A 25577-nucleotide genomic window follows, 5' to 3' on the forward strand; every position below is an offset into this window, starting at 1 on the left:
TGTACAATGAAGAATTAAATATTTTTAAAATTTCTTTAGGTCTAATTTAATTATTTAATTTTATTGAAAGCATTCTCTCATCTATTTCATAAATCATTGATGTATTTTCTGAGTCCGACTTTTTTTATGCGGTCCCTATCAACCGCATAAAAAAAGTTTTTGGTGGTATATGGTACAAACTTGTTTATTACATGTCAGAATTTATAAAATTTTCGAATTTTTTTTTGTGCGATTTCTTTTATGCGGTCCCTATCCACCGCACAAAAAAAGGTTAAACTGTATATATTTATATATATATATATATAAATTCCGAAGGAAAACAAGTATTTTTGAACACTCTATGATATAAAATCAAGCAATAAGCTTTACTTCTATCCATTACTTTAGTTATAGTTTTTAATATCGGCATAAAATTGAGCAAACCTATATTTATGGAGACATGGATATTTTAATAAAAAAGCAATATTTCTGCCTGAAATTTTTTTGCTATAAATTTATAAATATTAGATGGAATGAAAAAATTTCGGAGCAATTTAAAACCAAAATTATTTATTTAAAATTTGTTAAAAACTGCGCAAGTTTTTTTTAATGACATTTTTTATCGAAATGCACAAATTAAAAAATATTATGTACAACAGGAAGTAGCATAAATGTTTCAACAAACTTTAAATGGAGTTAGGGTCCATCACTAGAATTAAAATTGCATAGGATTCCATGCATGGAACTGTCATCAAACGCCGCTAGGGGCGCTTAGCTATTATAACTATTTCTTCTTGCTCTTCCGAACAGGTTATAATATTGAAGCGCTCCTAGCTGCTTACGGCGACATTTCCAGTTATGATTTACAATGCAATTTCAATCCTGATGGTGTGTCCTAACTTTTCCAGAAGTTTGTTAGAACATTTACATGATTCCCTGTTTCATAAGACGGTTTTAAACTTGTACGATTCGGAAAAAAAGACTAAAAATGCCATTTAAATTAATTGTATCTTAAGGAGCAAAACTATTTTCAGATTTGAATTCCCCGGATTAGACCAAGTATTTGCATAAAGGCAACAAAAAAATTGGTTCCCAGCTATTATTTAAAAACATTTTCGCAGTTAAATCGCCAGATTACAAAACACGAAATTAAAACATAAATAGAGAGTAGTGGCATAAATGTTTCTACTGAAGTTAAGAACTGACTTAATTGGTTCGCAGCCTTGGATTGGCCAGAAATGAATTTGTGTAATGATATTAAATTGTATAACACAAAAATTATAGCTTGCATGAAATTTAAATATAACTTATTAATTCAATTTTCATTGAAAATGACTTTTATTGAATGATATTTTACTTAACTGCATATTGGAGAAGGTTATTTTGGTTAGTTATAAAATTACTAACAATCTACACTAAAGCTCGGATTTTGCCATGGATTATGATCCTTGGTTGGCATGGATTATATATCACACTTAATTTTTAAAAAATGGTGCAATGCCAATAACTTTATATCAGCGCAATCCCTGAAAGCCTTAACGACGCGGATTATCAACAATGTGCAGCAAATTAGAGAAACGCAGACTTATATGAACTTTCCCAAACCATTTAAGAAGTCAAAGTTTATGACAATGCTACTTTTGATCAAATCAGTGAACCAGAATTATAGGATGATTGGTATCACCGGTAGGTTAAAAAGTTCAGTGAATTCGTGATCACTCAACTGATCTGATAGGACTGACGAGAAACTTTGACCAGTCGGAAGTTCGATTTGCCGTTAGTTTTGTTTTTCAATTTTAAAATTATAGTCCTTTTGTCAACAGGTTAATGGATTTATATTACTTTTACTCAATGTAATTCTTAATTAAGTTCTAAAATTATTAAGTTCTAGAATTAATTAGTTCTAAAATTACCGAAGTTCTAAAGCTTAACTTAAGCAGGAAACATGATAAGTAGAAACGAAAAGTTTTTGTTTCAAATATTGAATAAAAGGTTTCTATAATAATTGTATAATGTATTATACAATTCATTTGCGGGCGTTTTGTTCTGGATTTATGAAAATGGACTCAACTCTAAAGGCGTGTTTGGAAAAAATGAACAAAGCTCAAAATGCGTGTTTAACAAAATCGGGCACAGCTCAAAAAAGCGTGTATCAGATAAAGGACAGAATTCCAAGTGCGTATTTAAGAAAATAGACGCATCAAAAAATGTGCCTTTCAATGTTTAGCCCAAACTTAACAACTAAACAAGGAATGTGGTGTTTACTTTTTCCCATTTTTCCCCCAACACTAAGCATATCATAACAGGGCAAAATTGGGGTTAGAGTGACTAGGCATATTACGGATAAATAACTTTTCAGTTGACATCTTTGGATTAGTACTAAACTATAAAATGGTTTTTAAAAATATAAATTCTTAAACTTAATGTCTCTATTATAAATTTTGAAGCCCGTGACAACCTTTTAAAAACATTTGAAGTTTCTTTTAATATATATATATATATATATTAGATTTTATCCGATTTATTNCAAATGGAAACGACATCATATTACTAATTTATTTTTGTCTATTTCTGTTTGTTTATAATTTTAAAAAAAAAGATTAATTTTCATAACAGAACTTTGAAAAGTGGAATCAAATGCTAACTCCATTTTCTTTAATACGCATTAGTGTCTATCTTTTCATACATGCGTTTTGAGCTTTATCCATTTTCTCAAACACGCAGAGTTTTGTTCATTTTCTCACACAAGAATTTAAATTTGTGTCCACTTTTTTTAACACGCATTTTGAGCTGGGTCAAAAATAAAGAGCTCACCTACAAGTTATTGTATAAAGAACTCAAATGGCTTAATAAAGATCAGTAGTTAGTAGTAGTAAAATAAGCCGAAAAGGAAAATAATTCCTGATCGGATTAACACGTATTTAGATGCAATCTTAATAGTTCGAAAACGTAACTTAAAATATATTAGTTAATGAGTGCCAACGGTATTTTAATTTACATAATTAGAAAAAAAATGCGCTTTCCTAGCATTTTTCCGGACATGTTCTTGACCTTAAGATATATGGGTAATGGTGTAGCCGCAATCTATAAAATATGATCACTATAATTTCGCTATCCTATCTAAATTAGATAGGATAGCGATCAAAAATTGCTCTAAATGTTAATTTGACTTTTACTTTTTTAAATTTTGATATACTTTATATTTTTTATTGTTAGAAAGGTTGCTTATTCTTAGAAAAAAGGTATCGAAGTTTACTAAAATTACTGGTGAAGTAAGCGGGAGGAAAAATAATAAAACTTGTTTTATTATTTTTCTGTCTATTGCCAAAAATAATTGTCTTTCAACACTTTTTATTGCCGAAAATAAAGCATTGTCTATAATTGTCTTTCAACACTTTTTTCTACCTGTCAGCAATCAAACAAGTTTTGAAATTTTCATCATACTTATACTTTTTATACGTTATTTTGAATTTTTACAATAGAACTGCTTAAGAGCATCAAAAACTTATTGCACATTATTATTAAACTCATTTATCCAAAAGGTAGTTTCATAAAAAATAATTTTGTTTCATATTAAAAATTATTTATTTTTTTCTTAAATTTATTTTATGAATGATTGAAAACATTTTGAATTGTAAGGCATTCACATATTTACATCATTTTAAAATGCGTCATTTCTATTAGTTTTGGAGAAACGAAAATTTAAAAATATTTCTTTGTTAGAAATTTTACTACTATTCAACTCATTTGGTTTAAACTTTGGAATCTATCTCATAAAATTACATGGTTTAAAATAATTTTTAAAAAACAATTTTTATGCTACATTGTTTGGAAGTTTGAAGTAGTTAAAAACCGTAAATTTGCAATATTTATCATTCGAACTTGTTGAAAATTGTAATTTTACGATTTGTATAAACTACAATATTTTAACAAATTCAAATTTTTTGTACAGCAATTGCATTAAATAAATAATGAATAAATATTAAAAAAAATATCATTTTTTTACCTAGAATTATCTTCAGATAAACATGCAGGCTTTACAATTGTATGCACAACTTTTTTTGATTCTCCTAAATAATTTTAAAGTTACGGAGAAATATGCATAAAGTAAAATTAACCAAATTTTCAACAGCTCTCCTGATTGAAATACCGAGACCTTATTTTCTAGATTACAGCTACCCATATTTTCAGAATCAAAAATCTGTTTTAAAACACGTTCATTCAGAGAAAATGCATTTATGTGTTTGATATCGTAGCTTAAAATATAGTCTACACAAATTAATTAGCACATTTAAGATTAGATCCGTGAACCATTAAAAATGCGTCTAAGAACGTAAAAATCCGATCATTAGCTATTAAGGTATTTGTTATTTTGCACAATGATCATTGAAATGAATTCACAGAGAACAGTGTAGTTATAATAGCTTCTGCATTTAACTACCAACCAGTTGTTATGATGGTGGGTCAAGTTTGCATGAGTTCATAGGGTCACAAAGAGACTGCCTATCGTTACCCGAACGCGACCACTTTTTTCAACCACATGTGCATTTTACTATCAGTTTTTTAAAGCTATTAGATTAATTGCAAATTAAAATAATCAGACAAGATAAAAGCAAAAGAAAAAAAGAAAATAGAACAAATGGCAATGAGTTTGGGCTACTAGGTCTTCAGTTACGACTTGACTTAAAAAATGGGCAAATATGCAAAGCTTTAAAAAAAACAAATGAACGTGTAAGTTGTGATAAGAACGCCTAAAATAAATTATTGTATTTAATTATTACATATTGTATTAAATAAATATAAATAAAGATTAAAAAAAATCCTAAGGCAGAAAACTCATGCTTTTAAAACTGAACTTAAAAGGTGGTTTTTTGATTACATAGGATCCAAATTTATTTTCATGTCTTGTCATGCAATTTTTTAATTTTCTTTTGTGATTGATTTTGAACTCATTTTTCATTTTATGTAATTATATATAAATTCGCAACGGCGACTAAAAAATTGTATGTGACTCCCAAAATATTTGTGAAATTTAAAAACTTAATTTCACACCTTAAACTTAATTATAAACTTAACTTAAGCACAATGCCTTCAGACCAAACAGTCTTCAAAATTTGAAAGTCATATTTAGTTATTTAACCATTATGTATTATCTGAAAAATAACTTCGACGTATAGATTTTTCTATTTTTTGTTATTACTTTAACGTATATTTGTAAAATTATTTTATGCAAATACAGAGATGCCAATTGCTCCGGACATGCCAAAATAATTAAAAAAACGGTAATTAACTACAAAGTAAATTTGACAAATATTTAACTATTTTCGCTTGCTTTTTAAGAGGCATAGCATGACATAATTGCTGTAAAGTGGTGAAATATATAAGCCTATGAATTATTTAGAAATAGTGGTGAAGAAAAATCTACAAAATTGAATTTATCAAACCAAGAATCACAATTTATAAACTACCACTTTAAAATATATATTTGCTGTCCGGAGCAAGTTGGCATCTCTGCAAATATATGGTATCATACAAGCATTTTATGACGAATTTTGATTATATGCCAAACATTAGATTTTCTTTTTGTTTAAATTATTATTATCATTCTAAATAAATGCAATTTTTGTTCAAATTTAAATTCGATACACACTAATTCTAAATTAGACAGCCAATGTACAGAACGCAAATAAATAAACGGACCACCCTGATTAACTTTAGATCTAATGATTGGTTCTTCACGTTCTAGGGTGCAATCTTAAGGGTTCAAAGAGGTGACCTCAAATATGCTAATTAATTAGTGCAAACAATATTTTAGGCGACAAGATCAGACATAAAAACGTACCTTTTTTTTTTGATAAACACACCTTTTTTCGACTGATTTGGACCTTAAAATTCTACCCTTTTTGAAAAATGAAATAATAAAAAATAAGTATTTACTAAAAGTTATTTTTTGCATGGAAATTTCTTCGGATAAACGAATTTCATAATTGTGTGTAAAAATTTTTCAATTCGATAAAAAAGTTTTCTATATTTAGTGAAATACGCAAAAAGTAAAATAAACATTAAGGGGTTCACATTTTGGACCGCTCTTCTGAGGAAACTATTGAGATCATATCCCCAGATTGCGGCTAGACCCCTTTATTTTGGGGTCAGAAATCCGAATCCGTCAAGCGTTTGACAAAAGGGTCTATTCAGAATAAGTACGTTTATGCGTCTGATTTCGCAATTTATAATAAAGTCTGAGCGAATTAATTAGCATATTTGAAGTCACCCTTTGAGCAATTAAGATAGAGCTCTAGAACGTGAAAATCCAATCATTTTTTTTAATGTTTTCTTGCTCACTGTGCCTTTAAGTATTGAATATTTTAGAGATTCTGACTAATGCAAGTAACCCAAATTTATAAATTGCTTTGCTAACACATCTTTATAAACTACTTCGTATTGGTTATCCTTGTCGGAATGTATTGGTCATCGCTAGTCAAATTTTCTTAGAAACTACTATTTTATTTTTACAATTATGACAACTGTTTTGACAATTTGTTACGCCTATTGCAATTTGTGTTCAAATTAACAATTATTATCACTCCAAACTTTTGTTAAAATTTAAATTCTATACGCACCATTTCTAAATGAGATGGCTCCTTTAAGTATTCATAAAATGTTTCACGCATAGCTCACACGCAAATAGAATTAAAGAATTGTATCTTTAGAGAATATCTCGTTATTCTTAGAGACCTTTATTCTTCACTTCATTCATCACAGAAGTTTAGTTGACGATTAACCTCACTAACTCTTTCTGATGAAGTTATCGAGATCTTTTCATCTTCTAAACAATATAAGGATGAGAGTTGCGTGAAAGAAAGTGCCTTACATAGGGGTCAGTCATGGTTCAGTAGAGCTTTCCTTGCACGCTATTTTTGGGATGTTGCTTCGTTATGCAACTTTCTCATTTTCTTGTTAAAACATTTCTCATTAGCTCTTTTTTCATCTTAAGATTAACTAGAACGTTTCATTGTCATTGTAATAATTATAATCAGGGGTTATTCCAGACTATTTGTGTATAATACTTGTTTTTGTGATTTTGTGTAAAATTATAAACACCAGTGCCGTGTTCAGAATTTTTGTAAAAAGGAAACGTTCACATTTTGTTTAAATTTCATACGCTATTCTTTAGATCTTTTAGTAAACATAAACGGTTTGCATATTTTCATCTTAAAATTAAATCTTAAAATTAATTAATTGACATTGTACTTATTATATTTAAGGATTATTCCAGACTTTTTGTGAAAGGTCATGTTTTTGGAAATTGTGAAATATGCTTATAGTTTTGCGAATTTGAGAAAAATCTATTCATAGCTTTTTGAATGTAAAATTACGTGTTGCCTTTCTTTACATCTTTAAATAAATGAAAAAAGCTTCTCACATTTTCATCCTAAGATAATATAAACATTTAATTGTCATTGTACTTATAATAATCAGGGGTTATTCCAGACTTTTTGCAAAAGGTTCCGTAACTTCATCATTTTGTTTAGATTTCAAGCAATGCAAAATTCATTTCTCCTTCCTTTTAGTTAATCAAATCGTTTTTCACATTTTCATCTTAAGATTAAATAAACATTTAATTGTCATTTTATTTTATTACCGACGTTGAACAGCATACCCAATGTTCAAAGCCGTAGCCCTGCAATTTTGAATCCAATCAAGACAAAGGAACTCCGGGATCAAGTATTGGGAGAAATTTGCCATCGCTGTAGGACTTTTTGATATAACTAACCCACATTTGCGTTACACGGTGAAGAAGACCACTAAAATCTCCCACAGTTAGCCTGCCAGCAAGGGGACTCTTACCCATAATCCGTCTATCACTGAGAATATTTTACGTCAGCACTGCGGTCGGTGCCAGCCAGATGCGGAATTCGTATCGACCAGCCATTGCTGGTGATATGAACCCGGTTCACCTCATTAGAAGGCGAACGCTCTATCCCCTGAGCCATCACGGCTCATTTAATTCTTACTGCACTTATTCTAATATGGGGTTATTTTAGACTCTTTTGTGAAAGGTCCTATTACTGAAATTTCTCTTTTTTTTGAGATTCTAAAAGCATTTTGTTTGGATCTCTTACTTTATGAAAATGGTTTTCACATTTTCATCTGAAGATTAAATAGCCGTTAATTGAAATTGTGCTTATTATGTTTGGCGATTATTCCAGACTTTGTAAAAGGTCGTGTTTTTGAGAAACTGTTAAAAATTTATCATAGTTTTGGGAATTTCTAATAATAGGGTGCTGTTTTTGTGAATTTGAGAAAAATCTACTCGCAACTTTCTGAATAAAAAATTACGGGTCGCCTTTCTTTACACCTTTAAACAAATTAAAAANTCAAGTATTGGGAGAAATTTGCCATCGCTGTAGGACTTTTTGATGGAACTAACCCACATTTGCGTTACACGGTGAAGAAAAACACTAAAATCCCCCACAGTTAGCCTGTCAGCAAGGGGACTCTTACCCATAATCCGTTTATCACTGAGAATATTTTACGTCAGCACTGTGTGGTCGGTGTCAGCCAGATGCGGAATTCGTATCGACCAGCCATCGCTGGTGATATGAACCCGGTTCACCTCATTAGAAGGCGAACGTTCTATCCCCTGAGCTATCACGGCTCATTTAATTCTTACTGCACTTATTCTAATATGGGGTTACTTTAGACTCTTTTGTGAAAGGTCCTATTACTGAAATTTCTCTTTTTTTTGAGATTCTAAAAGCATTTTGTTTGGATCTCTTACTTTATGAAAATGGTTTTCACATTTTCATCTGAAGATTAAATAGCCGTTAATTGAAATTGTGCTTATTATGTTTGGCTATTATTCCAGACTTTGTGAAATGTCCTGTTTTTGAGAAATTGTTAAAAATTTATCATAGTTTTAGGAATTTCTAATAATAGGGTGCTGTTTTTGTGAATTTGAGAAAAATCTACTCGCAACTTTCTGAATAAAAAATTACGGGTCGCCTTTCTTTACACCTTTAAACAAATTAAAAAGCATTTCGCATCATATAAAGATGTACTAAATATTTAATTGTCATTATATTTCTTATAATCAGGGGTAATTCCGGACTTTTCGTGAAAGATCCTGTTTTTGTGACATTGGGAAAATTTTGCACACAAATTTGCGAACTTCTAATAACAAGGTACTGTTTTTGCAAATTTGTGAAGAAAAAAAAATATTCAAAATTTTCTGAATATAAAATTAGCATGAAATCGAGTTCCTTATACCAAGGCCCTATAATTGTGAGTTTAGGAAAATAACATCATGCTTTAGTAGAAAAACAAATGTCTTTCAAGCAATTTTAATTTTGAAATTGTGAGTTTATGTCGTCGTTTTTTAAAGAAAAATTTTGTAAAGGCTTTTATATGTAAAATATTATTTAGGGAACTTATATAAAAATATAAACTCTCTGTAAGGAGAATTTCATCTATTATTGTCGTTATAACGTATTTTTACTGTAGATTCTATATTTGACAGAGTTTTCCAACAATAAATGATTTTAAGTTACCAAATTTTTAAAAATAAGAGTGTCAAAATGATTTTCGTGTGATATGCGAGAAGAATTCTAATAAGGCATTCATTTAATCTTTTCACGAGACAAACGACGGACAGCAGATGTTAAATGATGCTTCCTTTTAACGTTCAGTGGTCAGTAACAGGATGTCAGGCGAGAGTAGTTTTCACCTGCTTTCTCTCCTTACATCACCGACATACGTGTCGCTTTTAAAGGGGTCTAAATGGTTTGAATTTATATATTCGAAAAGCTTTTTTTTTTTTTTTCTTTTAAGCTTCTGAATTTTTTACAATAAAAGCCCAGATATTATTTAAATGATAAAAACTTTTATGATTTAATTTTTTAGGGCTAGAAATTTGTAGAAAAAACGATACTATGGCATTTGGAGAGCACGATAAAAGTTATACTGATGACTTGAAATACCTAATAATAAACACTCAAATATGCTCTTTTTAACACCATGCAAGTTCAAAGATGTTGAAAAAATAAGAAGTATTTTTTAAATTGAAAAAAAAAATTTTTTTTTGCATAATTATTAAAAAACAAATTAACCCTCGCCCTCAAAAAATATAAACAGGGTTCCTGCGGTCCTAGAAAAATTTTAGTAGTGGTAGTAAATTTAGGTTCATGTTAGAATATATTTCGTATTTTAATACACCAATCTATCATTAAGTGGTTAAGCAAGCTGGAATTTTCATGCTCATATACTTTCTTTGGAAGAAAAAAAATGTTAGTGGTGGTTGCAACAGAAATTAAAATATGGACATTTGTTTTATTTTCGTGACCGCTTTTTTAAAATTTTCAAGGCCCACGGGAACCCTGTATAAAATATTTACCAATATTCGAGTCATAGTTCGAATTTAAACATTAAGTAACACGCTACATTTACATTAATTACCGGGTTTTAACTTTGTAGGTCTAGTAATCTTGCGAGCAAGGCGTAAAAAAATTGAATTGAGAAAAAGAGATTTACAGACTTAGAATAAATTACTTAAAACAAAATACTTGAGTTTTTGCTGACAATTCCAGTTTAGAAACGTTTTCTTTTCAATATTTTTGGTGTAACTTTGAAAATATTTCGTGTATTATCCTATATTTGGAATCAAATTGATCAAAATAAAACATGTCTTAACATTTATTTATTTTTTTCTTTCAGAGAATCGAAAGTTTTGTTAGGAACAAACCCTCTAGACCCCTAATACTAATCATATGCTTTACAAAAAATTAGTTCCTTTGATGAAAATTCCTACAATACCCCCTCCAACAAATTAGTATAATCAATAGACAGTAAGACTTCAATATCCGAAGTAGAATTGCAATAGGTAGTAAAAAACCGGTTTATTCCAGAGAAACCGGGATTTTTAGGAAGGATATTTTGAAAATTGTTAGTTTTGAACTCCGATACGTTTAAATTAATGTATTTGCATTTTTCATGGGAAGTAGCAGAAGTCTTTCGTAAAAACAATTATGGTTAATAAGTTGCTTAATTTTTTATAAATTTTTTTACATAATCTTTGATGGTATGTTTCGAAAAACATATTGCTTTATGACATTTTTGAATGATTTGATTGAGCATGATTAAATTACCAAATTATATCACTTGCTATAAAACCATATTTTACTTTTAATTTCACCAAATTCCTTACTAAATTGCTTCGGTAAAAATTTTCCAGCTTTTTCTGTTCCCGTAGAGCCAGAAACACTGTAAATTTTACCATTGTACCAAATATGAGCAATTTATAAATACATAAAGTTATCATTTTCAATAATCTTATATATTTTTGGTTGAAATTTTTTGAAAAATGTTTAATTTCAAAGTAATTATATTCAGTAATTTTTTAATCAATTTTTAAAGTTAAAAATATTACTCTAAATTGAGTTTTGATAAAATATCGCATGATTTATTAAGTGAAGTATTTAGAAAAAAATACTTGGAAAACCATTGCAATTAAATTGAAGAAGATTGAGTTACATTTAAGCTAAAATATTTTCAAAATAAAGCCTTTTTAAAACAACTATAAAACTCTGTTATTCCTAAAAAAGAAACAAATGATCTTAAAACAAATACCTAATTGAGAGAATTTTTTTTCCTATAGAAATGATTATATGTTACAGTTTTCTAAATTTTTATTCTTTTGTTTTAAGCTATAATTTTACGATATTGAAAACGGAAAATGTTTTGTATCCAGATTCGAGATTTTATTGCCCATCTATAACTTTAATATCAGCTTGCTTTAACCTTGTATTCAAAAGTAAATTAACATTCTTTTTTCGAATATATTGCCTATAAAAATATTAAAGTCATATAAATTTTAAAACTACATTCATCACTACAATTTATGCTCTTGTTTACTTTTGTATAACTTATACTCTTAACTTTGGTATACTTATTGTTTTAATCATATTTAGGTCAAGTTTCGCAACTACAGTTGCATTGAGGCGGCAAAAGATATCAATTATGAGGTTTTGCATACATCTTAAAAGATGTTCTGCAGTACCATTAAGAAAAGGTATTTATTATGTGTAATTACAGTGTTTTTTGTTGGTCAAAATCTTAAACTGCGCCCGAATAAATTTTTAGAACATTAAAAATACAATGTTATTTATGATTTTTAAACATTCAAAAATTTTAAAATTATAAAAATATCTCGCTTTTTTAAAGTATTTACTTATAAACAAAACTAGAATGTTAATGATAAATGAATTTCTTTTTTTCTTTTTCATTTCTTGCAATTTTTTTCGTCATTTTTTTTCTTCATATTTTAGATTTTTTAACGTTTTTTAAAAATCTTTTTATGAAGTTTGAATTCTAATTTTAATTTTTAAGGCACATTTACTAGTGAATTAATTTTTTCTTCATATACAATTTCAAATTTTGCATTAAATTTAGTTATTTTAAATTTACTCAAATAACGAATATTGATGTCAAACATAGTTTTTCAATATATAAGAATTTGCTTTTGAACAAAAGACAATCTTTTATAAAAATACAATTCTGATGCATTGCAACTAAGATGATATTTCAACTAAGAATTAATAATTTCTCATTTCTCTTTATCAGGTAAATATTGTCATTTTATTTCATTTATAAATTACTTATTTATGGTGATTATTATCTCGCTTTTTATTAAATGCTAACTGCAATGTATAATTTTATTTAAAGTTTATATAAAACATATTTTCAAACATTTTTACGGACATTATTTTTCCTTTTCAAGTTATCTTTTGTAAGATTTTTGAAGTTTCCGTCACATTTTTTATTTATTTATGTTTTTTGTTTTTGCATTTTTGTATTTTTAAGGAAATTTTTTAAGAGTTCATCAACATCGTAACCGTCATCGCTTTTAAACATGCTGCATGAATTCTATTCTAATTAAAACTGCTGCCTCTCTTTGATGTAAAATTTAGCAATCATAAAATACTTTATTTAAAAGTTGTTCCAATAATTTGATACATTGAAAAGAAAAATTAGCGACTTATTCCTTATCTTTTATTTTAAAACCTAAATATTGATCAATCAAGCTCAATTATATTAAATATTTGAAAATGTAAGATCTGTCTAACCATAATATAAGTTATTGATGATTAATTTTGAGATTTAATTTTAATTATAATATTTTATTATAAAATAAATCATTTTAAAAACTTAATTTAATATTTTTAAAAGTTTTAAATTATTGAAAATTGTTATTGACTTTACAATGTTATTAATTATTTGAAAGAAAAGGAAAAACAGCATACGAAAAATCTTATATATGCTCAACTATAATATAAATAGGAAATTTAATATTGTAGCTTAAAAAGGAAATTTCGTCATTTATTTCTAATAATAGTTTTTTCCAAAAAAATAAATAATTTAAATTAACAAATTATTTGGTTTATTTTATTTGAAAATTTTTTGAATTATTATAAATTATTATGGAGTTTACGATATTATGAATTATTTGAAAACAAATTAATTGAAATGTATTAAAAATCTTGTATCTATCTGTAATAAAATTTAGAAATGTAATATTATAGCTTAATAATTAACTCTAGCAATTTTTTTGAATAATAATATTTTTTATAATAAATAATTTTTATAATAAATAATAACTAAGCGAATTGCTGACATACTTTTATTTGAAAATGTTTTAAATCAATAAAATTGTTATTGGGGTTACATTTTTTTAATAATTTAAAAGGAAATAATGAAAATATATGACTTATTTTAGTTATGTCTAACTATAATATAAATTGGAAAATTTAATATCACAACTTAAAAATCAGCTCCTGTTACTCATTTTTAAACAAATTGTTAACTTATTTTTGTTTGAAAAAGTTTTGCGCATAACTATGTATTACCCGCGCATCTTGAAAAAAAAAAATAATAATAAATGAAAGAAATAAAGGCAACATTGCAGCCGTGTTTTTCTTCAGTAAAAATATGTCCGAAGTAGTTCTTCTTTCTAAGAAATATAAAAATTTAATAGTTTACCTTTTCTGAAGCTGTAACATAGGATAAAGACCAAAGTCTGGCACAACAAAATAAAGCAGGACATGGAAATATTTTTTTCCTTTCCTGTTTGTTTGACATCTTATTTGAAGATGTCAACAAAATATAGTTCTTATGTTACTGTAAATTATTAAACTCTATTTTTCTTTGAAAGAAAAATAATTCTTCACAAATACCAAATATTACCGCACGATGTTGAGCGAGTTCCATTTGTTAATAGAGGAAACCATGTGGAGTAAAATTGTAGTTACGATTGTTTTCACTAAGCATGTTCTCACTGGCGACAAATACGAAAAAGTCGCCAAACCTTAGAGGGAAATAACGCCACAAATATCTTTTTTTCTCAGATATCTTACGTGCGGACGTATCTTATTTCACCCTTGTGTAATCGTTCACTCTACTCTTCCCCTTTCTTCTTCTTGTCCTGGTAAAAAAAATAGTAAAATAAACAAATATTTCATCCACTTTTACCAATTATTAATTTAAAAATGCATACTTATCATTCGAAATTCTAATAACTCTAAAAAAAAAATTTCATTTTTGTTAGAAATTATTAAATTATCTAAATCTCAAGAAATTTTTTATTTATTTTTTAATTTTTTTTTTGTAATTAGAACGAACAGTGAAGAACCAATAGCTAAAATAAATAAATAAAATTATTAACCTAAAAAACTTCTGTTCTAATACTAATACCAATAGCTAAAATAACCAATAGCTAAAATAAATAAATAAAATTATTAACCTAAAAAACTTCTGTTCTAATACTAATACTTAACATGTACAAGATCAAAGATATTTATTTCACATTTTACGTATTTCGTCACGTATTTAAAATTTCTTCAGCAAATAATTAATTTAAAACTCGCTTATCCAAAAATAGTTTCATGAAAATAGCATCATAAAAAATGATTTTAATAATTATTTCTTATTTTTTGTTGCTTTATTTGCAAAAATCGAAATAATTTTCATTTCTAAGTTTTTCTGTTTTTTACGTTCAAAAGAATGTAAGACATCAATCATAAACTATATAATTTTAAATAACGAAGTCTAAAATTTGAAAGAAGTCAGTCAAATGTAAAAATACGAGAATATAATAGTCTTAAGAAACGAAAATGTAAAAATACGACTTTTATAAAAAAATTTATAACTCATGAATTATTCGACAGATTCCTCCATACTTTAGTATCTTGTCACTTAAAATTGCATAGTTAAAAAATATATAAAAATTTGCATACCTAATATTTCACCAAAAAAAATTGCGAAAAACTACTATAATTAGTTTTTGTATGGAATTCACGAGTCTTATAATTCTGCGCAAGAAGCTCTTAGTTCACTTGAAAAGCTCCTGGAATGAGATGAAATGCGCAAAAAGTGAAACTAATAAACTCAAACTTTCTACCCCTCTCTAGGCTAAGCAATCGGGCCATAACCACATTGCAGCTCCCCCCCCCCCAAGAATCCAAAAATATTCCTAAGGTAAAGGCGTGTTTATTCAGATGGGCATCACTACATTTTATAAAATTTAGTGATATTTATAATTAATTATTGATATTTAGTGATATTTATAATTATTTATAATTAATTTTATAAGATCGAATAAACTGAAATTTATCATTATTAAACTATGTAACGGAATTTTTACTCAGCAATTAGTAATTTTTTAACTATTAATAAATAAAATATTAAATAATTATTAAAAATTACTTTTTGCACGGCATCATCTTAACTAACCTTTATTTTTTTAATAGAGTGTCAAACATTTTCAGTTCGCTTAAAAAGTTTTCGAGATATGACGAAAGTAAAATTAAGTGGAAGGGGCAGCTCTCTTGGACAAACTATTAAGGCCATATTTTCCATATTGCGGCTAACCAATATCTCCTAGAAAAGAGAAGGCCTCAGCACCAATTACCATAAGCAAAAAATTTGGTTCTTTAGTAGTCCAAACGTAATGACATCTTTCGTTTATACCACCACTGCGCAGCTCTGTAGCCTTAACGTAGTGACATCCATCTTATTTTTCATCCACTGCGCAGTTTATGTTCGTTACGTTGGACAACTAAATTCATCCGTGCTGAGGCTTTCTTTCTTCTAGCAGGGGTTGGGCTAACCCCCGTATTTTGAGTGACAGGAATCCAAATCTGTCGAAAGAGTCGTATGTTTGTTCTGAGAAAGTACATTTTTGAGTCCGATTTCGTAACTTAAAGTATCGCCTGTACTAATTAATTAACATATTTTAGGTCATGCCCTCGAGCCATTGAAATTGAGAGCTAGTACGTGAAAATCCGAACATTGGATCAAAAGTTATTCAGAGTGTTCAGTTTTTTTATTATTTTTATTTTTATTTTATTGTTTTTTTTCCATTATTTATTTCATTGTTTATTTTTTCATTATTTATTTATTTGCTCATTGTACATTGATCTAAGAAGTAATAAAGTAAATTACTATCGAATTTAGAGTTACTTGATTACTGTTTTTACAAAAGCTATAAGAACAGTTTTTTCCTTTCCTCTCCTATTGTTTTTTTTTTTCGTACAACTTGCAAAATGTTAACCTGAATCATGTTTGGACCAAAGACTCTTTCATAGCAGCTGGTTCTGACTCAATTAGCAATGAGTGTGTCCCTAAACAATCATAAAAAATAATCGTAGTTAATGTGGCTAAATAACGCTGATTAAACACAGTTTTACATATTAGAGGCTACATTTAAGACCTTATTAACGTCTCATTAATATCCATATTTTGTCTACTATGAAAAATGAGAAGTACAAAATTAATACTTTTTCGTACTTAAACGAGAATTAACTCACGATCAAGATGGCAATTTTCAAACTTAATAACTTACTCCTAAAAGTCAATATGCAAATATGCAACAAAACAAAAAAATGGAGGTGGCCCAATCAAAGTGTCAGCAAAATGATAGCTACTTTCCTCTAATTACTTACTGAAAATAAAACTAAGTTCTGCTCATTATTCATCTTTAGACGTACGAATACATAGCAGCTAAAGGTCATTAGCCTACTGTTTAAAATTTTTGATATGCTAAATTCCATGTTGAAAAAAAAAAGCTTTAACTCCATAAATTAAGACGAAAACTAATGCTTTCTTATATAAATTATATAAGAGGATGTCTCCCTCTGTCGCTCACCAGCCCCCGGAACTTTTAGCGTAATTCTTTTCAGATCACTTCGTGATCTGAACTCGGACCACTAACTCATTTCACCTGTTCTAAAGTTAAAACAACATACAAACGTTTAAAAATTGAAAATAAAACTAGGAATACATATTTATGATAATTCAAACCGAAAAAGCATCATGTCAATTTTTTTTCAATATTGTTTTTCTTTTCATTTTCCCCGACTTTAAATAAGTTTAAGTTATTAAAAACAATGAAAATAAATACATAAATAACATTAAAACATTCGTAAGTTCATAATAAAAAAAATTTTAATCAGAATGCCTATAAGAAAATTCTAATTGAAAAATGCTGAACGTTAACTTAGTTCTTCTGACTCAGTGATTCCCAACCTTTTTCGGCCTATCGCCTCCCTCTAGATGTGGACTCTCACCCATCACCCCCCCCTCCCATTCCCAATTTCTCCCTAAATGTTGACTGCCATCTATCGCTCTTCTCTTTTTCTTTTTCTTTCTTTTTCTTTTCTTTTTTGCTTAAAAAAACCATGAGATTTCACTAATAAACAGTGATAATACTGAATTTTGCAGTTTTTTTTTCCTTCTTTATTTTTCAAAAGGAACAGATATTTGAAGAAAAATAATTAAAACAGGAGTACATAATTTATTTTTTTTAAAAATCGGAATCTGTAAAAACTGAAAACGTTGTTAATTAAAATTTAAAAACTCTATTGCTCATTTTTACATTGACTGCCTTGTGCATTCAGTTAAATCATGAATGTTCATCATATATTCAACCTATTTCTTAGTTCTGAGAAGATCTGGAAGACAGATTCAACCCGAAGTATGACGAGAAAGTTCATAAACTTACTCGTAATTCTTTGCCTGAACTATAAACGATCGGTTTCGTATAAGTTTTCAATTTCGATATCCGCTTGCCTGACTTAGATAAAATGAAAAACTTTCTGCGAACACAAAATCTCAACTAAAACAACTTTCTGTACGCATTGATTAACTCTTATAAGTAGTTTCAACCCTTTCGTTATTCCGCCTCTATTTGGCGAAATTTGTTTCAAAATTACAATTTTTTTTTAAAAAAAATTTATTTTTATAAAACTTTATATTGATTTCTACCACAGGGATGAGTTTGATTAAAAAAAAGTTAAAAATAGAAGCCCAAAAACGCTGTGTACAAAAACACGTTTTAAACAATTAGAGAAATGTCTAGAAAAAAAAATTTTTTTTCCAATCCCCACCTGTGTTAACATCCGTCGATTCAGGCATTTACAGGGCGATTTTGTTGACCTCTCTTTCAGGGGCACAATATTAGGTGGGCCAACGTTGCTCCCACAGTACGGACAGATAGTACAGAGAAGGAAAGAACATCCATGCCTTACCCGGGATTCGAACCGAGAACCTTTCTGATGCAAGGACAGTTCCCTGCCCTTCACAGGCCGGTCTGCATGCCTGAAAATTAAGCAAGAAAAAGTGTATGTAGGAAGCATTGATCCACAGAATGTTATCAACGGTTTTCTAAAAATATCAATGTGAATTTTTTTTTCTCCATTTATTTAAAACTTGTGAACATGAATATCAAAGTGTGATTTTTTTTAAATCACGCGAATCTCGATATTTAATTTTAAAATTGTATGAATACGAATCACGATGTTTGATAGTGAAATCGTATAGATAGGAATCTCGATATTTAATTTTAATCTCGCATGAATACGAATCTCGATGTTTAATTGTGAATTAATATTGATACGAATCTCGATATTTGACTTTAAAATCGCATGAATACAAATTTCAATATTTGACTTTAAAATCGCGTAAATACGAATTCCGTTGTATAATTTTTAAATCACTTGAACACCAATCATAATTTTTACGCGATATATGATATAATATGGGGAAAATACGAAACACGATGTGTGACTTTAAATCAAGTGAATGTAATTTTAAATCGTGTTTGCATAAGTGAAATAAAGCATGAAAACGAATAATTTATCGTTCTCGGAAATTTGAAAACGATGAACTTTCTTCGAAAAGGCGGATTTTATTTTTAATTAATTTGAAAAAAAAAAAAGCAGACGACACTCACCCAGCATGCCTGAAAGTGAAATGCAGAAAATTCGCGGGAAAAGTGAGAAGCAGCGAAAAAAATTCTCTATGAAAGCGACCTGAGTGTTAGGATACGGTAATTTTGATGGTTTTTCTTCCCTTTTTTTTTTTGTAAAACTAAAAAAATTACAGCATTTGAGACGAATTTTCCACGAACGGTGTTCGTATACTATACACAACTGTCGCCTGGCTTTTAATTGTTGTTCTTATCTATTCTCTTTTGAATATTCATAGACCCGGATATCGCCCCATTGAGGGGAGAAATAGATCACCACTTAGGGACAAACAACTCTTCTAACTCAAAGTAAACAAAATACATATTTTAATTTATGATTAAAAAAATATGAGGAATAATGTTAACGTTTCACCATATATATCGTTTAATCAAATATTATTGAATCGAATGATAATTTATACAGGAGTCGTAATTCTGTAAAAAGTGAAAGCAATTTTTCAAAACCTATGTGTAATGCTGACCACATTGCCACAATTCACCTCACCAAATTGCGATGGGATGTCTTCCGATCATCCCCTGCAGGGATGCTTCCCAGATTGTCGCCAATAGCCCGTTGTGCAGCTCTACCTACTTTATTTTTGTAAACTAAAACATGAATTTTTTGAGGAAAAAAAATAATTAATTCAAATTTTAATAATGATCAGCATTTTCTTTACTGACTGTCTATAAATTTTAAAAAAGACACATTAAAAATAATTTAAATAAGTTTATGTTTAGGTTTGGGAAAGGGTACTCCTATACATTATTAGGGCAAGATCTTCTTACAAAAGCACGTAATAAACATACAAAGGCATATAATCCAGAGTTGTAGTGAAAGGGACACGTGAAGGAATGGCATATCCCCACTGACTGATCCCATTTTTATCTGATATTGCAGTTGTTTTTATTAATTGTATTAATTATAAGCATATATTTAAATTTTAAATTGAATGCATAAGTAAATATTTCGTATTACTTAACTTTTCATTAATGTTAAATAATGTTATAAATTTAAAATAATTGAGAAAAACCTTATTTTAATGTGGTTATAATTTGTGGTAAAAATTTTAAACCAAACGCATTTAGAAAAAAAAATTATTATTATTCTGCGAAATAAAATAAAAATAAAATGTTAGATTTTTTCGGGTGCCTCTACTAAAAATTTGCTACTAATTTTTGACTAATTTATCATTATAACTGAAACGTATGCTAGTTATATATTTATTTCACTAATATTAAAAAAAATATTCAAGTTTTGACAATTATCAGTATTTTCTCTACTTGTTTTTGATTAATCGAGAAAACTCATTTGAAATATTCTAAATAAATGAAAATGTATTTATATTTTGAGTTTTGAAAATGATTAGCAAATCAATTTATTAAGAGTGATTTTAAATAAATACGGTTTAAACAACCATGATTTCCTTAGTGGCATTTTTTCTTGATTAATTCTTGTTGACTTCTCGTTTTGTGTCCGCCAAAGTTATTTGCATAATTTGATTTTGTTTACATTCAGATTTGCATAGCATGAAGACCTTAACCGAATAAAACTCTTGTACCATTAAACTGTATATAAAATGCAAATCAGTTTATTAAAGTGAACCAAAAAGCATTAAATTCTAATGTATTGAGCAACGTTAAGTGAAGTTTTAGCAGTAAGGAAAAAGTCTCGAAGACTTTATCCAGTGTTTAATGGATTCCTCTAAACAATTCACATCTTTAAATAAGACCCTCAAAGTCTAACATTTAGGAAATTAAATATATTTATACGAAAATTCCTATTTCCTAATGAAACAAAAAATTCTCCTAAAAGAAATTAACTATTTTGCATATGATAACTAAGAATCTGAGTGATTTTTCATCTTCATAAAATATTAAACAAAATGTGATAATTAAATCATTCATTCTTATAAGTGATTTATGAAATGAATTCTACTGAAAATTAATTCTACTTCCAATTATATAACCACAATTTTCGTATTTTTTAAATAACTATTTAATTACTATCTTTGAATGTTTTTTATTTAAGGAATCGAATGTTAAAATATTACGGAATCGAATGATTGAATCTAGTTACCATGTCGAGGTTGTTAACATTTTTAAAACTTTTATAAAATTAAAAAAATGTTTTTTCAAATGCTTTTTGCTCACAACCATAAAATTTTAGATTTGGTAACTCGGTAAAATAGAACACAAAAGTGAGTAAAAAGAATTAAAAAATATTAATTAGTTACTGAATAAATAAAGAAATAGATTTCATAAACTTTTCAACATTGAAGAAGTGTCAACATGGAGAAGGCATCTTTTTGAGTTTTATTTTATTTTATATATCCGTCATTAAACAGACGACCCAATTTTGGGTTTACGACTACTAATGTTCAACTCAGTAACCTTGTAATTTGAAATCACTACCTATTTTAAACCACTACGTATTTACGTACTTTGTCTATAGAATACATACATGTTCCTGTTCCTACATAACACCGATAAATAGTCATTTTATTTTTTTATTAAAAGAAAATAAACACAATATGTGTACTATTTAACTAATTCGTAACTTAAAAAGATTTCTAAAGGGTGTTCCGTTAAGACTGCCTATATGGTATGTGTTTTTTTGGCTCCTTATTAAAAATTGAAATAAAAAATTATGCTGATTGGCATTCGCAAATAGATGGAGGAATGAACAAAAACGCTTTCGAAAAACGCTGACAAATCACAGTACAGGTTTGCAAATGTATTAAATAGCAAGACAGGTTTGATAGTTGAAGGAAGCAGAACAGAGTTGAAAGCCATTATTTAAATTCCATTTAAAAATGAAATCAAATCTTTATTATTAATTATTATTTGCAGTATTAAAATACTTCAAATTTAATTTAGATTGTTATTTATTATTATTATGAAGACTCAACATTTTTGTTCTTCTTTTCATTGGTATAAAAACTGTCATTTTGAAGATCTTGTTTAAGTACCGAATTCTAAATTAAAAGCATACTTTTATTCATCTTATATCGTCGGAATCTAATTCGCAAACTTACCTTATCATCAAAGACATGAAATCTCCCCAGATGGCGTATTCGAGCGTTGTGATCGCGAATTGCTCCATTGCCAATAAAAAAAATTTGCATGTTTTTCAATTCTCTTTTGAAATTAATAGATAATAATTTTAATCAAGAAGGAATTAAAATCAAATTTTTCTAAACAAAGTTGCGATAGTTGCTAAGTATAATTAAGAAATTAACTGCCCTCCTTTCAATTAAATTTGAATAAAATGTATAAAAAAATTCAAAGTCTCATTTACTAGAATCATTTTTTTGAAACTATAAATATAATTTTTGTAATCCTTATGATAAAAATATTATTGTGACAGAAAAAAATGTGAATTTGTCTCAATTTAGAGAGAATTTATTAGGTTTAAGACTTTTGAATTGAAAAGTCATTAAAATTTTTGATCTGATTGATTATTGAGTAAAATTACATTATAGTTGTTTTCTTTTTATTTTCATAGCTTTTTAAGTGCTTCTTTACATGATTCTGAAAAACTAATAATTGAATAGTATTTTCAACTATTATATTTGTATTTAAAAGCATAATCATTTTTAATAATTATATTTAAACTTATGCAACCTCTATTATTGTAACTGAGTAATTCCACAGTTAATCAGCCAATAAAAATAAAAAAATTATTTTGATCAAGAATTGAGATTTTAATAATTTTTGTAATGTTTATTAAACTTGCTTCTGAGAAGATATTTTTTGCATTTTGCAAATTTGTTTTCGAGTTATATTTTTAAAAATTGTTGAAGTTTTAGAAAAATATTAAATTTTATAATTTTTAAACAACTGTAACCTGCAGAATTGAACTTTATCTTATTTTTATTTATTTTTAATGTCCTTTTATGGAATATTTAACATGGTTCAATTAATTTATAAAGTATTTCTTTAAATAATTAAATTTAATTTCTTTAAATTAAAAATCGAAATTTTTAATATTTATGAAAATAGTGTTTTATTTAACTTTTTTTATCCAAATTTTAATAGAGTACTGCTACAGGATCGTAAGAAGAGAAAAAATTTCTAGTTAACAATGATATAAATCATGTAGTAACATGAATTAAAAGCAATTAAGTACTTCTTTTTTTTTACGAAGTTTGCTGCATGGTATGCCATTTCTAAACTAGAAAATATTTTTTTCCTTATTATCGCGAAGGAATACCATCTTACTTAGCACACACGCTTTTAAAGAAAGTTAAGAAAAAAAATTCAGAAAACTAAAAACTTCAACTTCGAATTTTTTAAATTTATTTTCTAAGAAAATTATTTTCATACAGCTGAGCCATTCTGCATATTTTAAAAAATTCCATTAAAAACTCAGTAAGATAGCATAAAATAACTTTTCAGGTCAATTTTTTCTAACATAATTAAAAACTGCAAAAAAATTTAAATGGTTCGTGATTTTTTTTAAACAACATACGCTGTAAAGAAGCTAGAGCGAAATGCAACGGTTTAGCAATTGCTTCTAACTGTTTGTGATCCGTCTCAATAATTACTGGCTTATCGCAAATATAGTCATAAAATTTTTTGCGGCCTTTTAACATAGTAAGAGCTTTTTTTTCGATTTGCGAGTATCTTTGTTAAGCAGGAATGAATGCTTCCATGGAATGAGCAACTGATTGACTCCCCTCAAAAGTCCAGTAGCGTAAGAACTTGCCTCCACAGACAGAACTACTGGTTTATTTACGTCATAATATGCTAACTTTGGAGTACTTTGCAATGCTTCTTTCACACGAGGAAAATCATTTTCTTGATCAGATGACCATTCCCAAATAACATTTTTCTGAAATAGTCTACGCAAAGGCTCTGAAATAGTCTAATATTAGGAATGAATTTAGAAAAATAATTCACCACGCCAATAAACTTTTGTAATTCAGAAACACAAGCTGGAGCTAGCATGAACTCATCACCTATTTTTATAGCATAAAGGCGCATATAAACATCAATGATGTCATCTCTATTCACGTGAGCATTAACAGCTCCACGTGGAAAGACATACAGGTCTGTGTCCCCACTCCAAAGGAATACCACTCCACAAATAAACACTGCCTCCTCGGAATGCATCTATTTCATACATGTTTGATGGATGATACTTGGTTCCAGATTCTCTTCAAATCATACAACGCTTAATATTGCTTTGGAGACTGAACCTGAACTCATCTAAAAAGGGAACAGCCCTCCACATTGGTCAGCTGTCCAGTGAACATGTTGCGGTGCAGACCTAAAATGTTCCCTTTTATAGCATGACGAGAACGGCACGCAACAAACCACGTTCGTGAAGTCTCCTGCGTACTGTAGACAAGGACACTAGTCTCCCGGTGATGGCTATATTAAGAGAAGATTAAAGTTAATTCGATGTTGCGGCTTTAATCCTTCGTGCACATAACGATAAATATTGGCCATCGTTGGGCGTAGCATCTGGCTGCCATTGGCTGAACTTTCTGCCTGTCGAAACTGTGGTTAGAATTGTTACCTAAGTCTATGAAAGACAGAAGGACTCCCATTTAGCCATCTGCTACTTATATCTGACTTTAACCTGCCTTTTTTCTTCCAATCGATCTATATCGCAGCTCTTCGGACTAATGATGCCTAGAGGTCAATGTTACAAATTGTCTATCTCAAATTTCTGATTTCAGAAACAGCGAAATTCGCGGGCTTGCGATGAAACATACAATTTTATGCTCATTGCAGTTGACACCATTCCATTTGCAACGCCATTAATTTATCTGTTTGTCTTATTAAATTTGCTTGAAAGGATGCCATCTGATAGAAAGAAGTTAATAATCGGGTTATGATTACCAGCCTCTGGTATTAACTCTTTATCCAGTATCTTGTTAAAATCTGCTGTTTTGAGTTTAGGGCGTCTCCAAAGAAACTTGCATTTAGTTGGCAGATAAATTCATGTACTGTGTCTAATTTTAGAATAATTAATAATTAATTCAGGTGAATAATTAATTCATGTGTGAATAATTAATTCATATACTGTGTCTATCTTCTAATGATTTTATTTTGTACTGCATTTATTCTTTTAATTTGGGTAGAAGTGATGCAATTCTAGGCAGAGCTTGCATATGTAATGATAGGCCTTATGTGTGTTATATAAAGGAGCCTTTTGAGGTTTAAGGGCAAATTAGAGTTGTGGTTCAAAATCGGTCTTAGACTTGATTAGGCTGCCGTGGCTCTGTTGCAGACTTTCTCTATATGGTTATTCCATGTTAGCCTGATGTTTATTGTTAGTCCAAGGTAGTCT

General features: G+C 28.4%; 1 protein-coding gene across 1 annotated transcript in view; it reads right to left on the reverse strand.

Annotated features, from left to right (window-relative positions):
* LOC107453376 (SLo interacting protein 1) overlaps nucleotides 1–14310 on the reverse strand; it is a 93405-nt gene extending 79095 nt beyond the window's left edge. The window contains exon 1 of the mRNA XM_071188133.1: nucleotides 14014–14310. Coding sequence (XP_071044234.1) covers nucleotides 14014–14112 — 99 coding nt within the window. The 5' untranslated portion in view covers nucleotides 14113–14310. The remainder of the gene's footprint in view (nucleotides 1–14013) is intronic.
* Nucleotides 14311–25577: the final 11267 nt, after the last annotated feature.

This window comes from Parasteatoda tepidariorum, chromosome X2 (assembly GCF_043381705.1).
Source record: "Parasteatoda tepidariorum isolate YZ-2023 chromosome X2, CAS_Ptep_4.0, whole genome shotgun sequence".
Lineage (NCBI taxonomy): Eukaryota > Metazoa > Arthropoda > Arachnida > Araneae > Theridiidae > Parasteatoda > Parasteatoda tepidariorum.